Source organism: Chaetomium fimeti (assembly GCF_033439085.1).
Source record: "Chaetomium fimeti strain CBS 168.71 chromosome Unknown B0H64scaffold_4, whole genome shotgun sequence".
Taxonomy (NCBI): Eukaryota; Fungi; Ascomycota; class Sordariomycetes; order Sordariales; family Chaetomiaceae; genus Chaetomium; species Chaetomium fimeti.
In genome coordinates, this window is record NW_026944332.1 from 3,684,825 (window position 1) to 3,707,317 (window position 22,493).

Genomic DNA, 22,493 nt, shown 5'->3' on the forward strand with positions numbered 1-22,493 from the left:
CGCGGGTCTTCGCACAAGCGGTTCGCCACCGCCAGCGCATCCTCAACCGCAAACCAAAAACGCACAATGGCGCCCTCACAAAGTCGCAGATGTGCCCATGCTCGACATGGCGGCCGTCAGCGGTCGGTCTGAGTCATACTGTGGGAAACCAATGACTCCCACTGCCACCCGCGGGCGGCTCCGTTTAACCCATGCAACACTGGGGGCCTTGAGCGACGGACGTCGTGGATTGCTCACCGTGCGCGACTCGCGGGTCCAAGAGGGCCTCGTTCAGCTTGAACACCGATGGTGGCTTCTTTCATATTAACTCTTCTCACCGTCTTGCTTTTCTTATCTCCGTCGTGTTGTGGGGGAAAAAACACCGAAAGTTAGACTACAGATGACTTCGACATACTCACTAATCCATTAGTGGCTTGGTTTTGAAACCAAGCCGGGCATGCCGGGTGTGACGTTGACGACGGCTTCAGACGCTGCTGCATGGTGACGACATATCCTCGCTGTCGGTGTTGCATGCGACCGGAATCACAAGAGACCCTTGGAGCTCCAGTCAGCTGCTGTTGTTGCTCAACCCCGGCATGCAGATCAGCCAGGGTCCAATAACGACAGAAAAAAACGGCTCTTGCAGGACAATCAACACACGCTTTTCGTGACCCAACTCGATATCAAACCACACGATGTATGTACCATATAAACATACAGACCGACGCCGCATTTCACCTCATTCCTCCTCAACCTCAAACCCCTCCCCTCTAGCCAACCCCTCCACCTCCTCTCCCTCTCCATCCTCACCAGCACCCCCCACACCATACCCCTCCTCCACCTCCTCCACGACCGCCTCAAGCGGCACATCCCCCGCCAAGCCCCTCTCCTCGCGCAGCTGCTTGACCCTTGTGCTGGTCATCTCAAAGACATACTGCCCGAGATGCTCGACCCCCTCCATGACCGCCTCGCCCTGCACGTCCTTGGTCTTCCCACCCTTCCCTGCCTTTCCTCCCTTCCCTGCCTTCCCTCCCTTCCCACCCTTCCCACCCTTCCCTTCCTCCCCCTCCCCCTCCCCTTCTCCCCCCTCCTCATCAGCCAGGACCCTCGCAGACGGCCACATCTCGCCCGTGACGAGGGCCAGCTTGTCCGGGCGGCGCAGCAGCAGGTCGAAGGCGTCGCGCAGCTCGTAGCAGGCCTCGAAGACGTCGCGGCGGCCGAGGATGTAGAGGCCCAGGCGGGCGCGCGAGAGGGCGACGGTGAGGCGGCGGATGTCGCGCAGGTAGCCGACGCGCGTGGTGCGCGTGAGGGAGAGGATGATGTCTGGTGCGGGAGCATGGTTGTTAGTGGTTTTTTACCTATGGTGGGGTTGAGGGGGGGAGGCAAGGTGGGTTGGGGGGGGTGGTGCTTACAGTCGTTCTGTTCGCCCTGGTACTTATCGACAGTGGTGACGATGCGGGGCAGGCCGAAGACGGGGTTCTTGGCGCATCGGTGGGCGAGCACGTCCTTGATGAGCGCCCGCTGGCCGGCGTAAGTGGCTAGGATGCTGATTTTGGATGCCGGGTAGCCCAGCAGGCGCATGTACTGGTAAATGGCCACGGCATACTCGGCCTCGCCGAGGTTTTGGATAAAATGCGGCGAGGGCTCCGTCTCTCCCTTGCCCTTGTAGTCGGGGACGTTGATGAACTGGTAGTCAAACCGGAACCCGGCGTTGGCGGTGAGGAACTCGTTGTGCGTTTGGGTGTGCGGAAGGTCGCCTAGCTCGGGGTAACGCCATTTGTACAGGCTAGAGATCGAAGGACGAGCGCGGCCTTGCTGGTCGAGGTGGATGGTTGGAACGCCGAGACGGACAAGCCGGGAAAAGAGCGATTGCTCGAGATTCGCATAGTGCCGGAACGCCAGCCCCTGGATGACGGGCGAGTTCTGGTAGTGGTCACCACATAAAACCACCCTCTGGAGACCGGATCGCCCATCCTTGGGTTTCTGCATGGCGAAGGGGATGAAGTTCTCAATCTCGGTGATTTGTGCGGCCTCTTCCATGATAACATTGTCGTAGTGGAAGCCGAGTGAGGCGATCTCGCCCCTCTTCATCGCAGCATGTGTCGAGGTCATGGCAACGATCCGGGCCTCGCTGGTGAGCAGATAGTTGGCCTTGTCCTTGTCGCGTCTTAGGATCTCGAAAGGTAGCACATCTGCCAACTCCGAAAAGATCTTGGATATGTGACGATAACATCCGCTAGCGATTTCTAAGACAGCCTCGCGGTCTGCGTCGGCGGGGAAAAGGGGCTGCGGCGCATCCTCAAAGAAAGCATGGAAGGGAAATGCCTGAACAATCTCCTCGGGACCGACATCCTCCGGCTTGACGGCGCCGCCGAACTTGGCCCATGCCGGCTCAACATAGACCGAGTTAAAGTAGCCGGCCGTCTCGGCAGAGTTACCATGAGCGCCCGGCGCGCCCATGCTTGCAGCGAGACGATTGACCTCGAGGAGGAAACGCTGCCGGTTTTCAAGGAACGACTCGACTCTGCCGTGCTTGCTGAAGCTCCCTCCGGTTTCCAGCTCCTCTTCTCCGTGGCCCAGACGGAGAAGGTGGCGCTCATCCATATCCAGGGCCACGATCTTGGCAAACAGCTGGTTGAGGGCCTGGTTGCTGTGGGCTATGAGGAGCGTTTTCTGCTCGGGAAAGTTGTGGTAGATGTTGTTGATAATCTGGGTCGCGACGTCCGTCTTACCAGTGCCGGGTGGGCCAACAATGACAGTAAGCCCCGGTTGTGACCCTGAGACGATCGCTTCGATTTGTGTTGGCGTGAACCGGACCTTGTTGAGTTTCGGAACGTCAACCGGATAAGGCCCGTTGTTTGGCGGTTTGTATGTCGAGACATTAACAGTCTCGATCTCGGCGATCAGAGCAGGCTCTGCGTCTCGCCTTCTTTTCTTAGAAGGTTTGGAAACGGCGCCCTCCGGTTGCTTGTCGACGGTCTCCAGTACATATGGGGGGCCGAAACTCCCGGAGACGTCGTCACTTGGTTCGATAATCTTGCCGGGCAGGCTCTCGATAAGATGCTGCCAGTCCAGGAAAGTATCGCGGAAGTTGACTTTCTTGACGCGGTTTGGTAGGTTCCTGTACGTAGCACCGGCTGGGTCACCATACCCCAGGAAGACTTCATACAGCCAGGAGGCGAGAGGGACCTCGGAAAGGGTGAGATCTCGGATCGACTCTAACACCGGCTTGAAGTTGTTCTCCCGGCCGCTTCTCCGAACCAAGAGATTGATTCCGTCGTAGACGTCGCGATTGCTCTCAGTGTCGGCTTTGAACGCCGCCGCGTCTAGTCGGAGTTGAAGTTTCCTCGAGTCGCCGCGGCTATGGCCATCGAAGTACGCCTGTGCATCCCTGATCGCTCGTCCCTTGTCGTCAAGCACCTGGATGACTTCGGCAGCTCGAACAGAGACCAGGCCTAACTTCTCGGCCTCTGACGGTGGGGCGCCGCCATTAGCGGCCTGTTTCGATTTGGACGCGTCGACAGCAACAAGGAAAAGCACATCGTCGGGACGTAAGGATTCCCATTCACGCCGGACATGTGGTGACAGCCTCCTCATGTCGATGGTCACTTCGGCCCGGACTAACGAGGGCTTATCGTGACCTACCCGGGGCGGCACCACCTCAAGGATGGTTGGTTTGGCGATCGGTAGGGCCATTTTTGAGAAGCCCGAGAAGGTTGTTACCCCTGCTCGTTTGCTCTCGGGTTTTAACCTTGTTAACGCGTCCTCGATGTCCTGACCGATGGCATAGAAGGACTCGCACCGGTACAAGATCATGGCCCGCCAGAGAAAGTCGCCAACCGATAGGTACTGGAGATTGAGTTTCGGGAGCGCAAGGGGCCGGGATCCGTCATAGTGGTCTGTCCTCCTGAGGCTGATGTCAAAGAGCGCTTTCTCGGTGGGGAGGATGCTCAAGTCGCGGGCGGCCTCCTGGAAGGTCTTTTGCCTCTCAAAGGTCCATAGAAGGACCTCCATCAAGAACCTGCGATCCACCGGTACTTTGGCAGGTTCTGGGTACGTTACCCGGAGGCCCAAGTGACTAGCAAGCTGGGCAAGCTCCTCATCTGTTAATGACTGAAGATGGCCTTCGAGCCCTGCTCTCTTGTCGATCGAACCATAGTTCGACAGCGCCAGGAGGGTCAACTTCTCCTTGAAGTGTTTCAGGGCCGTCCTTTGCAGCTTAGCCAAGGCGCCGCAATGCCTGTCGTACGCCTCCTTAAGGTTGAGCTGTGCGCCCGAGTGGTCGTCGACGCAAAAACGGGTGTAGTGTGTGAAGAGAGCGCATAGCTCTCGGAGCAATTCGCTCCCTTCGTCGTTGTAAACTGGCGATAGAGCGAGGGCGGGAAGAACGTGCATGTCTTGGAGCAACGTGTTGACATATCGTCTGGTTGGGAGCTGGCTCTGCAAGTCGGTCAAGAATTCGACGAAGCGTTCGCAGTAGAGTATGTGCTCTAGTTTGGGGCTCCCGACGTGGAGCAGCGCGAGGAAGTCCAGGATCAAGGTGTATAGCCAGGACCTCTCGAAGCGTAGGCGAGCTTTGGTGGCATCGTCGGCGGCATCGTACCTCTTGGCAGACGCCCTCCAAGCCTTCTTTAATTGTGGATTGGCGTCGAGTATCGCGACCCGCTTCTCCTCGGTCGACATGCTATGCCATATCGAGATCGAGACCAAAGGGGCGCACTCCTTACGCACAATGTCGCGGTCTAGGCTCCGGAAGGCGTGGATGACGAAGAGCAGAACATGGGTTCGGACGGTCCAGGATAGCGAGCCGTCGAGGGTCATGGAAAGAGCACGGCGGAAGAGATCTGAAAAGTCGGCGGGACGGTCGGCGAAGATGTCTGCAGGCGGTCAGCACTCGATCGAGGGGAGGGAGCTCAAGACGGGCAAGACGTACCCCAAGTCCCGAGCCGTTCCCTTTGTTTCGCGTTGACTATGAGGACAATCAGGAGGACATGGTAGTTGGATGAGCTCTCCCCATAACCAGGCCACAGGTAGCTACAGCAGAGGTCAACGATTATAATCTTCAACTTGGTCTCTCGCATGGACACCCACCTTTCCAGCGTCTGCAACCCCTCCAGCACCAGCAGTGATTTTAATGGGAAGTTCTCCTTCTCTAGAACGTCCCATATTTCCCGCTTGAGCACATCGTTCTTGACCTTAACTTTGGACTTGGCCTTGCTGGTCTTGGATGTCTGCTTCGGTGTCTTGAGCCAATGCTGCCGCGCCAGATTGGCAAACTCGCTTTCTCCCTCTAAATCCTCGACAGTCGGCCGTTTCGAGGGCCCAGCATTCGGCCGGGAATCCGCGCTGCTTTTTACTCGTTTGGCGGGAGGCATATTGGGCGCTGTTGTCGCGTGCAGCGTACGGAATCGGGGCCTATTGTTGTTGTGTCGCGCTCCCGCATAAACTTTATCGGACTCGTTAAACTCGGGGATGATAGATATTATTGAGCCGGAACGGGTTGCACCCAAAAGCTCCAAGCTTCCAGGTTCCAGAATCGCAGGACAGCCTTGCAGTTACGCTCCACACTCTCGCCCCACACATCCACGGCCTGTTCTGCTTGCATTGGATGGATGGATCGCCAAGCCAAGGGACGCCGGGAGTGGGGCCCCTTGCACCGAACCAGCCTTGTCACTTCCATTGTTCGCTGTTCCTCTCGCGAGCATATCGCGGGCCCTCGTTTTGGTGTGTTTCGTTGGTGTTGTCAAGTTCCGGCCACTTGGAAACCCAAGTCGCAACAAACCGCCCCCGCACCTCTTCCAGCTCCAGGAATCCTCAGGCAGCCTCAAGATGCCGTCGGCAACCATTGATAGCCATGGCGTCTCGGGTGTTGCTGCAGCCGGTGCCTTTCTCGATAACCTCCTCGCGCGTGCCGAAATCGTCAAGCAAACAGCATCGATTGAACCGCCCCTGGAGAAATCGGACTTCGACGATGTTAGGCGACAACTAAGCGATGCGCTAAGCTATGAATTCGTTGCCGATGAACCCGTCGACGCGAAGAAGATACAGCGCTTTGCCGTCATCGAAACCGCCGCTCGAGACACATTCAAGTCATTAATCGTGAGTTGGTCTTGGAACCGCGCATTCCCGCTGCCGTTTTGAGTCTGACCGATCATTATCTTCAGGCAATGACGCCGATTGAGTCTCCCGCGTTCGTAAAGGTCTGGAATCTCCTCGACATCCTTTCCCTACTTTCCGACTTGGAACTCTGCGACCCCGCCCTACTCTTCTGGCTTGTCGAGGAATTGCTCGATAGTCAAACAATTGCCGGCTGCCGAAAGGTGTTCGACTTTCTCGAGTCGCGCCGCGAGCGCATCACCGCCAAGCATTTCAAACAAAAGCAGCTCGTCATCCTCCGCACCTGCAATGAGCTCCTCCGACGCTTGTCCAGGGCCCTCGATCCGGCGTTTTGCGGGAGGGTCTTCATCTTCATGTTCCAGAGCTTTCCCCTCGGAGACAAGAGCTCCGTCAACCTGAGAGGAGAATACCACGTCGAAAATGTCACCACTTTCGATCAAGAGACTCCGGTGGTGGACGCGGAAAAGATGGACGTGGACACGGATTCGAAACCACAGAAAGACAAGCCCCTAGATCCGGATTCCCTGTACCCCATTTTCTGGTCGCTACAAGAAAGCTTCAACCAGCCGAAGAAACTTTTCGAGTCGAGCCATTTCGCCGCCTTCAAAGCTGGTCTTGAGGCAACCATGGCGACTTTTTGGACCATCAACCCGGAGAAGCCGACACGGAAAGAAAAGGACAAGCCGGAGGAGGAAATGAATCCTAGCCACAAACGAAAACGCGACGACGTCGATGACGAGCTCGCCAGCGGCTTCAACCCCAAGTATCTCACCAGCAGAGACTTGTTCAAGCTAGAGGTAGGCCTCGTCTCCCTCCCACTTGCACATGCCCTCTAATACCGTACAGATTAGCGACCTCGCCTTTCGGCGCAACTTCCTTGTCCAGGTGCTCATCGTCATGGAGTTCCTCTTGTCTCTTTCTCCAAAGGCAAAAGAAAAGCTCGCGGCCATCAAGGCTCCAAACAAGTCGGTGACGTATTCGGACCAGCAGTTGAGCGAAGAAGACACTAAGTGGGCGACAAACATGAGGGCGGACGTCGTCAGATACCTGCAGAAAGGGGTTGACGGCCCCTTCTTCGACCGGATGGTTGGTACTGTCCTCGTTAGGGACAAGAATTGGGTCCGGTGGAAGGTAGAAAACTGCCCGTCCATCGAGCTCCCAACCTTGTCTCCTGGTACGTTCATCGAGGCTAGGGCTGCGGCGACCAGACTGGCAAGGACGAGACGGCTGCCCAACGAGTCGCGCTCGCTCGAGTTTCTCGGCGACGAAGACGAGAAGAGCGCGATGGAAAGGCTGAAGAACCCCGAACGGTATAGCCTCCCAGAGCTTACCAGCTTCAAGGATGCCATTGACGACGACGATTTCGACATCGAGAGGGCCACCAGCAACGAATCGAAAGCTTCGGCAATAGAAAGTAAGGCCAGCAAAGCGTGGAGGACTCTCAGGATAGCTAGCAAATCCAAGCTAGTCGTCTTCGATAAGATCGAGGATGACGAAAAGATCGACATCGTCTTCAAAGACCATCCCATCCAAGAGGCCGGTGTCGAGGAAGACGCGGCGAGCAGCGAAACGGTTTTCCCCGAGGATCGCAGGGCGATCGCCATCGTGGATGCCACCAGCAGCCCTGGCGCAAGGTCCGAGTTGGTAAAGCAATTTATTGCTGAACATTCTCGAGTCTTTACGAGGGTTTCACCCCACGTCATACGCGAGCCGCAGGAAGGCGAGGTTAAAGGGCAGGATTACCATTTTGTGGACGTCCAGGCATTCAACGTCATGCGGGACGGCGACCTATTTATTGAATTCAACGAGGAGGGCGATAATGTCCACGGGACAAACAAGCGAATGGTGGAAGCCATCATAGAGAATGACCGGGTGCCGGTTATGGAGATGGATCGTGATGTGAGTGCAACATCTCTCCGAAACCTACGAAATAGCGATGCTGATCATATTACAGGGCGCGCAACAGGTCAAAGACAATGGTTTCGACGCGAGGTTCGTCCTGGTCGAGGGAGCCGAAGCGGAAGTGGACACCACTACACTCGAGTTCTATGACTCGGTTGTCAAGGACCTTGACTCTCTGAAGGGTGCCATATTTGGGCCAGAGAGTGAAGCCCCAGCGGCGTCAGGAGACGGGGACACGCCTATGGCGGACGAAGCTGCCCCATGACACTTTGATCGAAACATGCAAATTATCTAGACCGCAAGACGAGATGATACCCAATAAAGCGTACAGTGTTTCACCGCATCGCCGTTACAGGAACCTTTACAACCTCCATCAAATGGCACAGCCACCTCAACCCGAGAATGGTGGGGTGGAGGAGGCGATGAGTTGAGGCTTTGGTTGTGGAAAGGGCGGTATCGAGCACCCGGACCGTTCGGAAGCCAGGTATACTAGAGCATTTCGCCCTGCGCACTATCCACTGCGTGTGTGTCGGGAGAAATGCCTAGACCTGGCAGGAGGAAGGCACTCAAAGGAAGGAAGCAACAAGGGGGATGGGGAGAGGGATGGGAAGGAGAGCACATGTATGCCCGGGACTTACAGCCGGCGTATAGCTTTGGCTTATCCCCAGCCATCACGATCTCTCGTTCTGCATGTTACCGCCCTAATCCCTATCTCGACTTCCATGCGAAGCCGGCCTCGTTTTCTCAAGCACCACCTAGCACCGCCAAAGCGTCATCATTTCTTAAAGCATGCCGATCGAAATTGCTGACGTGGGAGAGCCGGCGCCCGAGAACCCGACCAGCCAGTGGCAGATGCAGCTGCGGGACATCATCCGCCTATTGCAATGCCCGGCTTGCTCGTCGCCACTCAAGAAGCCCGTCACCCTCCCCTGCGGCAAAACATACTGCGAGAGCTGTCTACCGGCGTTACACAGACGGGAGAACACCTCATGGCCGGGAACTCTAAACAGACAGTGGGGTATTCACTGCCCCGACATCGAGTGCAGCAGAGCGCATGTCCAGGGAGACTATGGCCCGGACATCATGGTCCGCCGCGTCCTTGAGGCTGTGGAGACCGTTTTACAGAACGGGGCCGACTCGCCCGCCCGAACCGGTCTTCAGACAACGATCATCTTCGAGAGCCCGCAGAAGAACATGCTGACGACCCTCGAAGGTGGAACCCTTCTCGCCGCTTACAAGTTGGTGTCACTCGGGGGTTTGGAACGCAGCATTAATCCCGGGTTTCGGCCGCACGAATGCGACGCCCGGGCGGTAAGAGCCTTCGACGAGGAGCTGCTGGCGCAAATCAAGAGCGCGGCAAGGGAAGAACTCAGCTGCGAAGTCTGCCGGATCGGCCGCCTGGTCAGCCCGCTCACGACTCCGTGTGGTCACACATTCTGCCATATGTGCCTACGCAAGTCGATCTACCTCGGCGAGGACAAGAACTGCCCGTTGTGTCGCCGGCCCCTGTCGTTACGGTTCGGGAGTACACCCGACTCGCGCCCTGGTATCTTGAGCGCCTTCCTCCAGCACACAAACGAACTCACCGGGAGCGTTCCCTCCGAGGAGGCGGGCTGGGACACATGGGGCTGCGTATCAGAAGACAGACCCATGCTGCTTGCGCAAGCGTTATTCCCGGGTATGATCGCGACGCTCGATATTCCTGATCACTATTGGGTTGCCGTTCACCGCGCCCTCGAAGGCGACAAAATCCTCGCTGTGTGTGCCACGATCAATGGCACACCCACGGGCGTTGGCACGCTCGCCAAAATCTTGGAAAATAACCGGTTCGAGAACATGTCCCGCATCAAAGTGATGGGCGTAGCAAGGTTCCGTGTCTCGCGCACCAGGGCGGCGAACGATGGCTGCGTTGTCGGCGAGATCTGGCCCTTGGACGACATCAGCCTCGCCGACGAGGAGGATAATGAGGCCAGGGAAACAATGGGAAACCATAACAAAAATAACATGACGTGCAGGGCAGACGTTCCTCGAACAGCGACCAGATGTCTGTCCGGGCTCGCCACGTATGTCATTCACAAATGCTTGACAAAGGGCGGCCACGCTTGGCTCAAGGAGGGCGCGGCGTTCTCGAGACATTTTGGACAAACATTTCCCTACGACCCAGTTGTGCTGCCCTGGTGGTTCGCCAATATTGCCCCCATTAGCGACAGTCAAAGGGTCGGGCTGCTCGTCAGCAAAAGCGTGCGGGAACGGCTGCAAATCTGCTGGGGCTGGTTGTTCGACTTCGGAATTGACAGGTTCGGTCTTTGATCACTGGATTGTATCCAGTACCTGGGGTTGGTTACGGAAATGGTCGTCGTTGAGGGCGGCGGCCCGGGTGGTTTTGATACCTGAGAACAGCGAAGACATACCATAGGTACCTACCAGTCATATCGTATATAGTACAGCGTTTTCGTTTATTCCCAACACTCCATCTCAGTCCGTTAATTCGTTAGAGCGTTAACTATCGATCGAGAGGAAAAAAAAGGGGTTTAAGTGGAGAGAAAAGACAGAGAACAAGTATCACATCCTGGATGATAAGGTCCAAGGTTACCCGCCCCCTTTGCGTACTACCCCTTTTTCAAGTGCCACCAAGGCAAAGCGCCGCAAACAAACAACATTCTATATCTGTATATACACCCCCCACGCGGCAGATTCCGAATGTCGAAACGACGGCGGTTAATGCATGTTTGTTGGGGTTAGTATTGTCCTCCCTGTGCACAATATCAAGACTGAGACAAAGCGAGGGGGTTCAACCAACACCAAGCAATCCATTGACACATCCCGTCTCGACGACGGAGAAACCCAGATAAATCACAACGACCCCCCTGGTCCTTAAAAGCCTCGCATTCTGTTCATTGTGTCCTAGACCAAGACTCGAACCCAGCCCAGCATAATAGCAGCACATTAGCCAACAGTCGCGCAGTCTTCCCGGCGTCAGAAAGATACCAAACAACACCGGCAACATGGCCTTCTCAGTGTCCCGCATGCTCAGCTTTCTCATGTTACTCCTTAGCCCCATCAGAACCACCGGCTTCATGTGGTTTTAGTTTTTGAAACAACCCGTTCCCGGTGCCGATCCGCTCATTACTGGTATTACAACCCGCTCCGAAAAGCGTCAAAACATTCGTTACCACCCAGCCGACCCGACCCCCCAACCAGAAATAAAACCGTTCCAACATAGCAGCAGTCCGCCGTCCTCCACCGGCCCGGCCCATTCATTCTCCCTGTCCCTTTCCACCCTCCTCCTGCCCCTCATAACATATCACCTCACCCCACCCCACCGCCCCCTCCCCGCAGCCGACGAATTCAGCGCCAGCCGCCGGCCAATATTCCCAAAACACACACAGCTACAAAACAGCACGCTCAGCATCCACACCCCCGTCTCGATCGTCTCCTGGCTCGCCAACCCCCCCAGCGCACCACCACCACCACCACCACCACCGCGGCCTACCGCCTCCCCATCCACCCACCCCCCCAAAACACCACCAGCAGTGGCATTACCACCACCACCACCCCCCACCACACCACCACCACCAGCAGCAGCAGCCAGCCCTTCCAAAAGTGCAACCGACGCAGGCGCAGGCATGACCCCCGGCCCAAGACGCATCAGCACAGCGGACCCCGCGAGCCCGACAGCAGCGGATAATAAAAAGCCCGGCTTGGAGCGGTCGATCAGGTACCAGAGGAAGGGGTTGGCCAGGGCCAGGGTGAGGGACACCTGCATGGTGGAGGCCCAGGGCAGCTTGCGGATGGCGAAGACGATGCCGACGAAGGCGCCGATGCCGCGGATGACGAGGGCCCAGTCGGCGGGGGGAGGTGTGGTGGGGTTTTGGGGTTCGGTTTCAAGGTCGGGGTTGGGGTTGGGGTCGGTGGTGGTGTCGGGGTCGGTTTGTTTGTCGGGGTGGTGGTTGGTGTTGTTAGTGTTAGTGCCGTTACGGCGAGAAGAACGGGCGATGGTCTCCTCCCAGAAACGGTCGAACCACGGCAGCAGACTGCCCAGCGCGACGCCGGCGGCGCCCCAGAAGACCAGATAGCGCCATTCGTAGTGGGACTCGTATGCGGCGGCGAGGCGGTGGCTGGGGTGGTGCTGGTGGTGGCTGTTTTGCGGGAGGCGCGTGACGAGCACGCCGTAGCCCACGCCGAGGACGAAGAGGAGGCCGGCGCGCAGGACGAGCTGGAGGGCCACCTCCCTCTTTCGCGCCGGGCGTGGTGCTTCTGCCGCCGCGGCCGCCGCCACTAGTGGGTTGAGGAGGGCGCTCGGTCGCGGCTGGTGGTGGGATGAGGACCGCTTGCGCATTAGCGCATATGTTTCGTCGTCTAGCCCGGGGCGCGGGGCCGGGACGTCGCCGGGTGTGTCGGTGCCGGGGTTGCGGTCCGAGTCTCGGAAGTAGTGATCCTGGTCCTGGTCCTGGTCGTCTTCATCTTTAGTGGAGGCGTCCAGCGTCGAGGGGGAGTAGATGCCAAAGAGGGTCGGGGAAGTCAAGTTGAGATAGGAGGCGTTGTAACTGATCGGGGTGCCGCTATCTCTGCTGCCGCTGTTCGGGGTGGCGGCGGCGTGCTGGTGGGGGGCGAGGAAGCGTAGGTCGTTGGCACTGATTTGGGGCCGTGACGAGGAGTAGCGGTCGTCATCTTCTTCTGGGGGAGTCGGGCTAGAGAATCCAAGCTTGAAAGGGCGGCGGGGTATGGGCCGTATGATTTTTGGTCCTGATGTGTTGGAAACCCCTTCTCCCAGTGTGTCTGCCATGCCTAGAGAAGTATTGTTGTTGCTGCGGTGGAATAGATGATTGGTAGTGTTGCTCGGATGTCTATCAGGAGTCCCCTTAAAATCATCGGCTACCTAAGCCAAGGAGGGGCGGAGAGTGAATGTGCTAAGGCGGAGATGATGGCTCTCATCAACACGCGACGGGTCAATTTCCAGCGAGATTCGGGTGGTGGCAACCGGGTAGTTATGGAGATGAATGACTCGTGTGTTTTGGCCGTGCACAAAACAAGGGAGGAATGAATGAGAAACAGCCAGATTTCGCTTCTTTCACTGGGGTCTTTCTTGTACTCTCCCAAGAAGGAGCGTGGATCAAGTGCGCGTGCCAGGGTCTTTCCTAGTTTGTCCTCTTTTTTCGCGTCCGGAGCTTGTTGGCCAAATACCGTGACCGAGATGACAGCGGGAGGATGTGAGCAGAAGTCGTCGTCCGCAGTTGAGATGACGAATGTATACGTCCGTGTGCAACAGTGTTTCGAGTCGACGCGCGCAAAGCGTCGTCAGAAGAAACACAGCCGGCAGGGATCGGACGGATTGGCGGGATTGGCTGGGGTGAACGGGCTCGATGGATTGGACGGATTGGATGGGATTGGATTTCTCAAGAGCCGGCGGCGGGTGGCATCTCACTCCGAGATCTGGGGTTGGTTGCTTATGTGAACTACCGGAGTGGTAGGTGTAACCGGAAACCCAACATCTCAACTTTTCCGACCGACAATTGCATTGTATTTATTACGTAGAGCTGTCAGATCTCAAAACCCCTCCACATCCGAATCCCGCTTGTCTGCACCTCTCAGCGCCATGCATGCACCATTGCCAGGGCGCAACCGTGTCCGTGTCCGTGTCTCGTGTCTCTCATGCGATCCCGCCCATGTCTGGCTTTTTTCCGGAGCCAAACGCCAGGGACCAAAAGCACCCACCCCGAACTCCGTCAGCAGCGGGAATCGACAAACGGGGAAGTAGCCGAACAGGGATGCTCGGGAGCGCCACTCGCAATCCTCGCTGAAAGTGGGGGGCGGAGAAGCGGCGATCCGGACCCCTTCACCCAAAAGCTCGCATGTGATCAACACCGCGGTGTGGCTGCCCAGTCAGTGCCAGTCAGTGCCAGTCACTGCCAGTTGAGCCAGTGAGGCGTCTGACTTTTAAACCCTTACCCCACACTTTGCTTGCCTCCTCGCTTGGCTCACCTGGTGCTTGTTTGAGCATCATCGTGCAGACTCGCGCGGTTGACTGCAGCACTTGGCAATCCTCTGCCAAACATGGAGACATGGGCGAATGCACCGCTCAGCCCAGTTCATCAGGTGATCTGGTAGCTGTGGGTTCACGAGGTGGCGGGTGATGCACTCGCTGAAACGACTTGGGTCGTCACTCATTGTCATGTCAACGGTCGGTTACAGGGGTCGCCCATGATGTGTGATGATGAGATATTGCTCCGTTGTTAGAAGGTCGGAAGACTGAGACTGTAGTTCGTGAGAAACTACCTCCCCATGGTCAGGTATGCATGCTGCAGTACAAACATGTATCAACGCCAGGTCCTGGTATTGGGTAAATTTTATCAACAAATTAATATACTCATCATCATCACTCCTCCCCATCATCGCTATCCTCAGACTCGTCCGACTCAAACTCGTACTCGCTCTCCTCCGCTCCCAGCGGCCGGGGTATCATGACGAAGGCCTCCACACAAGTGATTCTGTTCTGTGTCTCGTACATCCCCAGCAGCTTGCCCACCTGCCCGGGCGTCTTGCTGGTGCCGCCGAGTTCAGCAGCCCCGACCCGCCACAGCCGGATCCGCCCATCGCTGCTGGCACCGGCGACGAAGAACGACCGCTTGCCGTCCTCGTCCTCCACCGGCAGGACCTTGAAGTCCTTGATCCTGCCGGACACGCCCGCCTCCTTCCCGCCCAGCTGCCCGACCAGCTTAGCCACCTTCACCGTCTTGCCCTCCGCCGGCTCGGCCAAGTCCTCCGTGGCCGTCGAGAAGAACAGCACCCGGCCATCCTCCGTCGACATCGCCATCACCGTCTCCTCCCCGCTCCCCTCCGTCTCCACGTAGCAGATCGCATGCACCTTGGTCTTGATATCCCCCATCACCCTGCATTTCGGCACGCAATCCATGCCGAAGACGAGCACATCCCGCTCAAACGCCACAGCAAACTCATCATCCCCACCCCTCGAGCGCCCCCACACAATCCGCCGCGCCTCGCCAGTCGAATGCCTGCCCTCCCCACACTCCCCCAACACCGCCCGCTCAAAATTCAGCACCCGGCTCTTCTTGCCCGTCTCCAAGTTCCACAGCCGCATGCAGCGCTCGCCCTTGCTAACGCTAATCATGATCTTATTACTAGGGTGAACAGCAAAATCATTGACACCAGAGGGCGCGCCGCCGAGCGCGGCCGTGTCGCCGCTGGGGCGGCCCTGGGCCTTGGGGATGGGGCACTTGAAGGAGTGCAGCAGGTTCCAGTCGCGGGCGCGGGTGACGGCGACGGTGGAGTCCTCGGCGGCGGAGAGCAGCTTGGAGCGGTTGGGGAAGGCGAGCCGGGTGATGTTGGACGTGTGGTGCAGGAGCGTGCCCAGCTCGCGGTTCTTGGGGTTCTCGAGGATCGGTCGCGGGGCCAAGGCCGAGAGCGCCTGCTGGTCGTCCGCCGCCCGCGCCGAGGGGGGGTGCGCCGAGAGGTTGTAGATGTTGATGCGCTCGTCCGTGCTGCCCGTCGCGAGCAGCACCTTTTGCGATTGGCCCGGTGTCGGCGCCGAGGCGGGTGACAGGGCGAGGCAGCGGACGGCCGAGTTGTGCGCGTTGAAGAGGAAGCTGTCGGCGAACTTGGCTTCTTGTTGTGGCGGTGTGTTGTTGTCTTTGGACTTCTTCTTTGTGGATGGCACGGCGGGAGCCGGCTTGAGTGTCGCTGTGACGCCGTGGAGGACGCGATCGTAGGACCCCGCGATGATCTGGATTGTCACCGGCCCATTGCTGTCGAGCTTGAAGGCCGTCGACTGTGGTATCTTGGCCGAAGCCTTCGTTTTCTTGGCCGAGGATTTGGTATTGGCATGTTCGCCCTCAGAGGCGGCTTCTCTTTTCCTTTTCGCCATGGTAATCGTTCGGTGAATTGCCGATGCTCTCTGTTCTTGAATGAATGTTTTGTTGTTGGAAATGGCTGGACAGTTCGAGTTTTTGAAAAATAAAGTGGGGACCGAGACAAAACTTTATCTTATCGCTCGACCCAAACGTGCCAAACCTGCCCAAGATCCCGGAACCAAGGTAGCCTCTCCAGCCTCCAGCACAGCGACAGCAACCGACTTCGAAGAGACCCTCCAAACAAGATTTCGTCACAGCTGGGGACTGCCATCTATTACAATACTAGGTATGTCCTCTGGTCATTTGTCTGACCAATCATGAAATATTTACATGAACACATCATCATGAATAACGACGCCCAAGACAAACACCGCCTCGAGTCTAGAAGGTAGGTGTTCCATAGGTGATGGCCTTCCGTCAATTTCTAAGTTTTGGCCTTGCGACCATACTGAATTCATACTCGTCGGGCCTCCAAAGACGGCGATCCTCCTACCCGCCAAGCCAGTACTCTCCCAGGACCCCAGTGGGTACCTGGATGCGGGAGTCGTTGCGATGCTCTATCCTCGTAGAGGTAGTGGCTACTATTTCCCAGGCCCCGGCGTTACACTTCCGCTAGACTGTCTCTGATGCTGTCCCGCCTGTTGCTGGGCGGCCTGTTGTGCCGCTTGCTGGGCTTGCTGCTGGGCCGCCTGCTGTGCCTGGGCTTGCTGCTGCGCTCGGAGCAGCGAGGCATATTGATGTGGGCTATTCATCGACTGTTGCGCGACTCCTCCTGCAGCCGCGTTCATAGCCGCCTGCTGTTGGCTTTGCACAATCATCCTACCCAGGTGCTCAGTGGCCAGTTGCCGTACGGTCTCAGGTGGCAGATTCGGGTTCTTAGTTCGGTAATGCGCTTCGAGTTCAGCAAGTCGCTGTGTAATATGTTGGTTCAGGATGCCTCCGGGACCCCGACCCGCCATGGCGGGCATGCTCAGTCCAGCACCCGGCGAAGTCACCAAACCAGCCCCATTGGCCGCCCCAAACGACGCCATCATTGCCTGCGCATTGTTGAGGAATGCCCCCTGGTTGACACCATTGGCCACACTGCGCAATGGCGTTGGTGAACCTTGCGTCCCGTTCGATTGCGGCAGTTGTGGTGTTTGCTGGTTGGTCTGCGACTGTTGCTGCTGAGAAACCTGCTGTTGTGCGTGTTGTGCATTGTGCTGTTGCTGAGGTGGAAGGGGATGCTGCTGCTGCTGCTGCTGTTGTTGTTGTTGCTGCTGTTGTTGCTGCTGTTGCTGCGGCTGCTGCGGTGGCGGTGAGGATTGCGCCTGTTGTTGTTGCTGTTGCTGCTGCTGTTGCTGCTGCTGCTGTTGTTGTTGTGATTGGGGTTGGAGTTGCTGCGACGGCGCCTGCCGCTGTTGTTCCTGTGTCTGTTGCACCTGTTGCTGCTGTTGCAGTTGCTGGATAGCCACTCGTTGCTGGTTCTGTATCGACCTTGCTTGAAGCATGACCCCGATATCCGGCTGTGGATTGACCATGGGTAGCCTATGCTGTGCAGCTTGCATCGCTTGAAGCTGAGCCTGCGGTATCCCTGTCATTTGGAGCGGCGGAACAAGGCCACCGGCGGCAATCCGTGCTTGTACAGCCGCAGGAACTGGCCCTGGGGTTGCCGGCATCGACACCCGCCCGGGGGTGCGGTTTTGCGCGGCCGTGGCAAGCTGTCCGGGGACGTTGAGGCGAGCAGCACCGTTGGTCGAGCCTGTGGTAGCCATCTGGGCAGCAGTCTGAGGGCCAGCGGCTGCACCGGGGGTGCCTGGTACTTGACCCGGGTGATTTTGCTTCTGTAGATGCCAAAGTTAGTTGTAGATTCAAACATGACGCTGTAAAAATGTGCTCACCAATCTCCGTGCATTGGCGTCCGCCTGCCGAATGGCGTACGCAGCCATCCTTTCCGCGAGCGCCTGGTCTCGTTCCCACCTCATGATGCTGTAATCCCGCGGCGTTTTGTTTTGAATCTGCTGTCTAGGCACCTCGTTGGCCTTACGCATCGCTGCCAGGTTCGCTGCCTGCTGAGCCTTTTGAGCCGTTGCCTCTCGTTTCTTGGCCAGCTTTCGCATAGCGTCAATCAACGCCAGGTGCTTCTGATTGCGGCGCCGCTCGACCCGGATGCTCGTGGTCGGCCGTCGCCTCGGGATTGGCGCGACCGCACCGTTGGGCCCGACTTGCTGCTGCGCATTTTGATTTTGCTGCGCAATGGCTCGCTGGGCTGCGTCGATCCTGGCTTGATAGGCCTTGAAGTACGGAGTCCTAGCCATGTCATTCGGCAGGCCATCCAAGCTCCCGAGGCTCACCCATCGCTCAAAGCATTCCCATGGTGTGCGCCGCTCCGCTCCGGATGCGAAGGCGGACACGGTTGATGCCATAGCGGAGATCAACGACCAGTTATATGAACATTCGCGGACAAGGGACTTCAGCTGCTCATCCTCGGCCCATGTCCACTGAGACGCTGTTCGGCTCTCAAAGAAGCTCTGGGGGGGCATAGCATGCTCAGTGGGTGGCCGGAACTGGTGACCCGCATGTAAGCGGTCCCGGATCCCCTTCATCTCCGGACTGAACAATGCAACCGCCGCATTCGCCGCCTGCAGCTCTCCACCGTTGTCGGGTTCACGCCCAAATATTATGTCGTGGTCGTCGTCGTCGTAGCCGTCGTCTTCGGCGAGATAGTCGTATCGGCGCCGCTTGCGGGGTGGCCCATCGTTCGCTAGCACCATCTCGCCTTCCACGTACTTGCTCAGCGGCACCGCGGGTCGTTTCCACTTGGCGTCGGGGTCATAGTCCGTGTCCGAGACGTCAAACTTTGGGACCGCGAGCGGTGAACCATGCAATGGAAGGTTTTCGAGGAGGAGGTCGGCCGTTTTCGAGGGCTGGAGCCCAAAGACCACCTCATCATCTGGGAGGGCGAAAATGGCTGCCGGGGCCACGCAATCAACCAAGATTTCAGGGAGCTCATCTTCGTTTTCGGTTGGCGAGTCGGTATGGACTAAATCGGGCAGAGTATCGTCCGCGGCCTCGGACCGGCCTCGGTTCGCCCCCTTCACCTCTACCTCTACCGGCCGAGGTGGGATTACCGCGTTGACCTGTAACATCAACCGCTCTGCCGGGTCCGAGTGAACCCATTCAGCACACGCATGGGCGAGATTTCGTGCAACTGTTCGTTTCCATTTGCCCTCCTCACGAAAATCGGTTCGCATCCATTTCATCTCCTGGAGGAGGACATCCCAGTGAGACGCTGGTCTTGTCGGCTCTGAGCATCGAACCGGTTGCCTCAGAGACCACTTGTCGTGTTGCTGAAGATGATAGACTCTACGTAGTATTTTGCAAGCTTGGTGATCTAACATCGAGATATACTGGTCGGTTGTCGATATCGTTTTGTGAGCGTGGTTGATGAGTTTTTCGATGGGCTTCATCCAGGTCGACTGCCTCGTGAAGCCCTCTATGAAAAGGGGCGTGAAATAGTCGTCCGATGGAATGTGTCCCGATTGCTGCTGGCCGACAACGACCGTCCCATCGTCTAACGATTTCTGCCTTCTGCCTTGTTTGCCTTGCTTGCCTTGCCTGCCGAAAATAACAGTTGGTGTGCTTGTTCGCCGCCTGTGGTGCGTCTTGCCAGTATGCAAGGTGAGCTGGGTGGGATGCGCCTGGGGGACGATTGCTCCGTCCTGGGTGGCACGTGTTGGAACTGGCCTCGAAGGTTCTGTGGGGGGATTAGATTCTCGATGTTCTGGATCCCAGGAGGTTGAGGTGACTGTTGCTGTAGGGTGAGATTGCCGTGCCAGGCCAACACCGGTGGAGTCTTCGTTTTCGGCTGCGGCGCCCTCCGGTTTGTCGACATCCATAAGGGTCGATGTACCTTCATCCTCTTCGTCTTGGCCTTCCACGCCAGCATTGTGTGGTGTCATCGAGGGCCCAGTCGAGGTACCCGATAACAACTGACCATGCTGTCGGCTGCCCACAGGCGCCGTGGTTGACTCAACCTGCTGTTTGTCGACAATGCTATCACCGAGGGTTTCTTTTCGGGCCCGGTCCGTCGCTGCCTGTATAATCTCCTCGGGCTCGCTACGAGGCGGCAGAGCAACGGTTGGAGAATCGAACGATTGACTGAGCTGAGCTGCTGCTGATTCCTGAAGCAGCTGCGCTTCCACGCCACTGATCGGGGTCGGAAGGGACGTAGCCAGCGCTGGAGGGGCCGTCGAAGAGACACCTTCGGCGACCCCAGCTCCCCCCACCTCCAACCTACGGTCTCCCTGCAGTTTATCCCCAGAGATCTCCTCGGCTCTTTCTGAATACTGCGCTGCTTCGCTATCGGGGCTTGTGTCTGCGGAGACATCGTGGATAGCAGGGGTCAACATCGACTGGGTAGTAGAGCCGGGGGACGACAGTGTATCATGGCGGTGAGTTGTTCCCGTTGCAAACGGTGGTTGGTCAGGCGCGATCGGCTCGGTGTCGTTGGAATTTCGCTTTTCGTCGGCCTCTGATTGCATCGGGTGCTGGTCGGCTCGGGAAGTTTGGACATCGATGCGAGGAATCTGTGGGACGGTGGCCGAAGCTTGTGACGGCAGATCCGGAGCCGACGCAGTCGACGTACCATCTGCAGATGCGTGACTAGCAGTGACACCATTAACCTGGCCACGGTTTGCCAAACGAGCGGGCGCTTCCTCCGCTTGGACTCTCTGGAGGTTGTCATCGTGTGCCTTTGGGGCTATACCTGACGGCTGAGCCGCAGAAGTGGCTCCCCGGTCAGCAGGCAACGCGTTGACGGCGGCCCGTGGTGATGGATGTTGTATGTCCTTCTCGAGATACGTCGTCGGTTTGTCGGCTTTCGTACCATTGGTGTAGCAAGGGGGTCGGAATTCATTATTATTTGCGTCGGCGGAGGCCTTCAGGGATACGTTTTCGATTGTCGCTGAAGCACATATCGCGCGGAGTCGCTGTGCATCGAACAAGGCCTTCCGGCGCGCCGGGATGGTGAGCTTGTCGAATCGCCGGCCCCTGTCAACCCATCGAAACAGATTAGAAAATCAACTGCTGACGCGACGCGACGATGTCACAAGTAAATGAATATAATATTCCCAGAGAGTAAGACATACTGCAGAATGTCGGATTCGTTCAGAAAATTTTGCTCGGCGGGCGTGGCTGTCGGCGCGTCCGGATCGCTGGAGTCGTAGTTGGGAATCCCATCCTCATCGGCCGCGACGGCGAAGAGTTCCCGCAGCTTGCGTTTCCGCGAGGACGCAATTGACCTACACGAAGTTAGCCCTGGTCACCGTATATCAAAACGATCAGAAAATTGAGCTCTATCGATTAAAGCTGGTTTTACCTTATTCCTGACTGTCTTGATTGCAGCAGCTTCAGGCGGTCGGCGAGCGGGAGCTCAGTCATGTCATCAACGACGGCGACATCCGTTTTTTGTCAAACGGATGGCGATGCCGACTTGAATAGAGCGATGGGAACCTAGGATGGATTTGCGGATGATGGAAATGGCCGGCGTTGCGACTTTTTTACACCGGTTTGATTGACTGGGCGTGATCGAGCAGAGCGTAAATCTCTGTCCTGCCTTGTTGAGGGGGTTGTCAAGACCACCCAGTGGGCAACCGGAACCGGGAACGATGCCAGTCGGGGGTCAAAAAAGTTAATCCAGGATGCATCCAGGCCTGAAAGGACCGGAAACGGCGGCGTTCAGCACGAACCGGGGACAAGTTAGGGGGCGATAAGGCCTAAAACTCCACTGAAGTTTTCGCCTGAATGCAACAGGCCTTAGGGACCTGCCCTGAAAGAAGCCTGGAACGAAACACCGTGTCCGGAGTTGAAAAGCCGACTGTTTTCATACTGTAAGAGGGGGAGGCGGGTTGAGCGCCCCACTTCGATTGATGCTTGGCACCGCGCCGAGGAATATCCGGGGCTCGTGAAGGAGGAACGACGAGAAGAGCTAACGCAGGAAAGCTGAATGGGAGCAAGCGATACCTCGATGGCGTGTGCGAGCGTCGGGTCTGCGTGGCGATGTCTCCATATTCCGATCGGAAGGGCGACACGACGGCCAACTCCTGGGGCTGGCCGTCGAGGCCACTCCCCACCGGATCTTCCTTCAGCCATTGTTTGCTTCGCCAGCGCCGAGCAGGGAAAAAGCGGCCCGGGTTCCTCATCCATCTGGTGAGCGCAATGGTTGTCTGTCGTTTTCGCAGCAGCTTCCGGGGTGAGAATTAGGCCGATCTGGTGAGAATTCGGGCGGGGAATGCGAGGGAAAGGCTTTGGTTCGGTGGTGGTGTTGGAAGAAGAACCAGTTGATTCTGAGCGGCCTCTGTACGGGCATGTGGTCCGTTCTCTGCGACGGCCGACGGATAATATGGAACGCTCACTGAATGGTAGAAATGTGCGTTGCCTGAGGCCGACATGAGACGACTCGCCCCACAATGACATGGTTGTGCTGAAGGGAGCGAAGTCCCCACATCTCCCGCCCGGGTGTCACCAGCCCGGCGTCTGCCAGTGTTCGGGTTAGCGTGCGACGACAGCACCGTGCCGAGAGTGAAGGTTATGACGGCAAACCAACAACGCCAACCTTCGGAAAAAGAAGTTACACTTCCATACCAC

The 22,493-nt window shown here is 57.5% G+C and overlaps 6 protein-coding genes across 6 annotated transcripts; 2 read left to right on the forward strand and 4 right to left on the reverse strand.

Moving 5' to 3' along the window:
* Window positions 1–536: 536 nt before the first annotated feature.
* On the reverse strand, window positions 537–5,470 carry B0H64DRAFT_397814 (uncharacterized protein). Its single transcript, XM_062803908.1, has 4 exons — window positions 5,071–5,470; window positions 4,913–5,013; window positions 1,392–4,856; window positions 537–1,302 (listed from the first exon to the last, which is right to left on the reverse strand). The coding sequence occupies exons 1-4, from the start codon at window positions 5,352–5,354 to the stop codon at window positions 719–721; spliced, it is 4,434 nt and encodes a 1,477-aa protein (XP_062659797.1). The 5' UTR covers window positions 5,355–5,470; the 3' UTR covers window positions 537–718.
* Window positions 5,471–5,808: 338 nt separating this feature from the next.
* On the forward strand, window positions 5,809–8,263 carry B0H64DRAFT_442602 (THO complex subunit 1 transcription elongation factor-domain-containing protein; the record flags this gene model as incomplete). Its single annotated transcript, XM_062806655.1, has 4 exons — window positions 5,809–6,078; window positions 6,144–6,893; window positions 6,943–7,995; window positions 8,051–8,263. The coding sequence occupies 4 exons, from the start codon at window positions 5,809–5,811 to the stop codon at window positions 8,261–8,263; spliced, it is 2,286 nt and encodes a 761-aa protein (XP_062659798.1).
* A 262-nt stretch (window positions 8,264–8,525) lies between these two features.
* B0H64DRAFT_166922 (uncharacterized protein) lies at window positions 8,526–10,549 on the forward strand. The gene has a single exon (XM_062798696.1). The coding sequence runs from the start codon at window positions 8,788–8,790 to the stop codon at window positions 10,306–10,308; it is 1,521 nt and encodes a 506-aa protein (XP_062659799.1). The 5' UTR covers window positions 8,526–8,787; the 3' UTR covers window positions 10,309–10,549.
* Window positions 10,550–11,189: 640 nt separating this feature from the next.
* Window positions 11,190–12,913, reverse strand: B0H64DRAFT_166914 (insulin-induced protein-domain-containing protein). The gene has a single exon (XM_062798695.1). It carries the CDS (start codon window positions 12,782–12,784, stop codon window positions 11,303–11,305), a length of 1,482 nt encoding a protein of 493 aa, XP_062659800.1. The 5' UTR covers window positions 12,785–12,913; the 3' UTR covers window positions 11,190–11,302.
* A 1,449-nt stretch (window positions 12,914–14,362) lies between these two features.
* Window positions 14,363–16,008, reverse strand: B0H64DRAFT_397821 (WD40-repeat-containing domain protein). Its single transcript, XM_062803909.1, has one exon. It carries the CDS (start codon window positions 15,878–15,880, stop codon window positions 14,375–14,377), a length of 1,506 nt encoding a protein of 501 aa, XP_062659801.1. The 5' UTR covers window positions 15,881–16,008; the 3' UTR covers window positions 14,363–14,374.
* A 439-nt stretch (window positions 16,009–16,447) lies between these two features.
* On the reverse strand, window positions 16,448–21,287 carry B0H64DRAFT_323017 (uncharacterized protein; the record flags this gene model as incomplete). Its single annotated transcript, XM_062800590.1, has 5 exons — window positions 16,448–17,152; window positions 17,288–17,689; window positions 17,747–20,897; window positions 20,996–21,148; window positions 21,226–21,287. The coding sequence occupies 5 exons, from the start codon at window positions 21,285–21,287 to the stop codon at window positions 16,448–16,450; spliced, it is 4,473 nt and encodes a 1,490-aa protein (XP_062659802.1).
* Window positions 21,288–22,493: the final 1,206 nt, after the last annotated feature.

Coding starts and splice junctions, on each gene's coding strand:
- B0H64DRAFT_397814 (XM_062803908.1), bottom strand. CDS start 5,354: ATGCCTCCCGCCAAACGAGTAAAAAGCAGCGCGGATTCCCGGCCGAAT. Junction 5,014..5,070: donor GGGTTGCAGACGCTGGAAAG/GTGGGTGTCCAT, acceptor CCTCTGCTGTAG/CTACCTGTGGCCTGGTTATG. Junction 1,303..1,391: donor CCAGGGCGAACAGAACGACT/GTAAGCACCACC, acceptor CTCCCGCACCAG/ACATCATCCTCTCCCTCACG.
- B0H64DRAFT_166922 (XM_062798696.1), top strand. CDS start 8,788: ATGCCGATCGAAATTGCTGACGTGGGAGAGCCGGCGCCCGAGAACCCG.
- B0H64DRAFT_166914 (XM_062798695.1), bottom strand. CDS start 12,784: ATGGCAGACACACTGGGAGAAGGGGTTTCCAACACATCAGGACCAAAA.
- B0H64DRAFT_397821 (XM_062803909.1), bottom strand. CDS start 15,880: ATGGCGAAAAGGAAAAGAGAAGCCGCCTCTGAGGGCGAACATGCCAAT.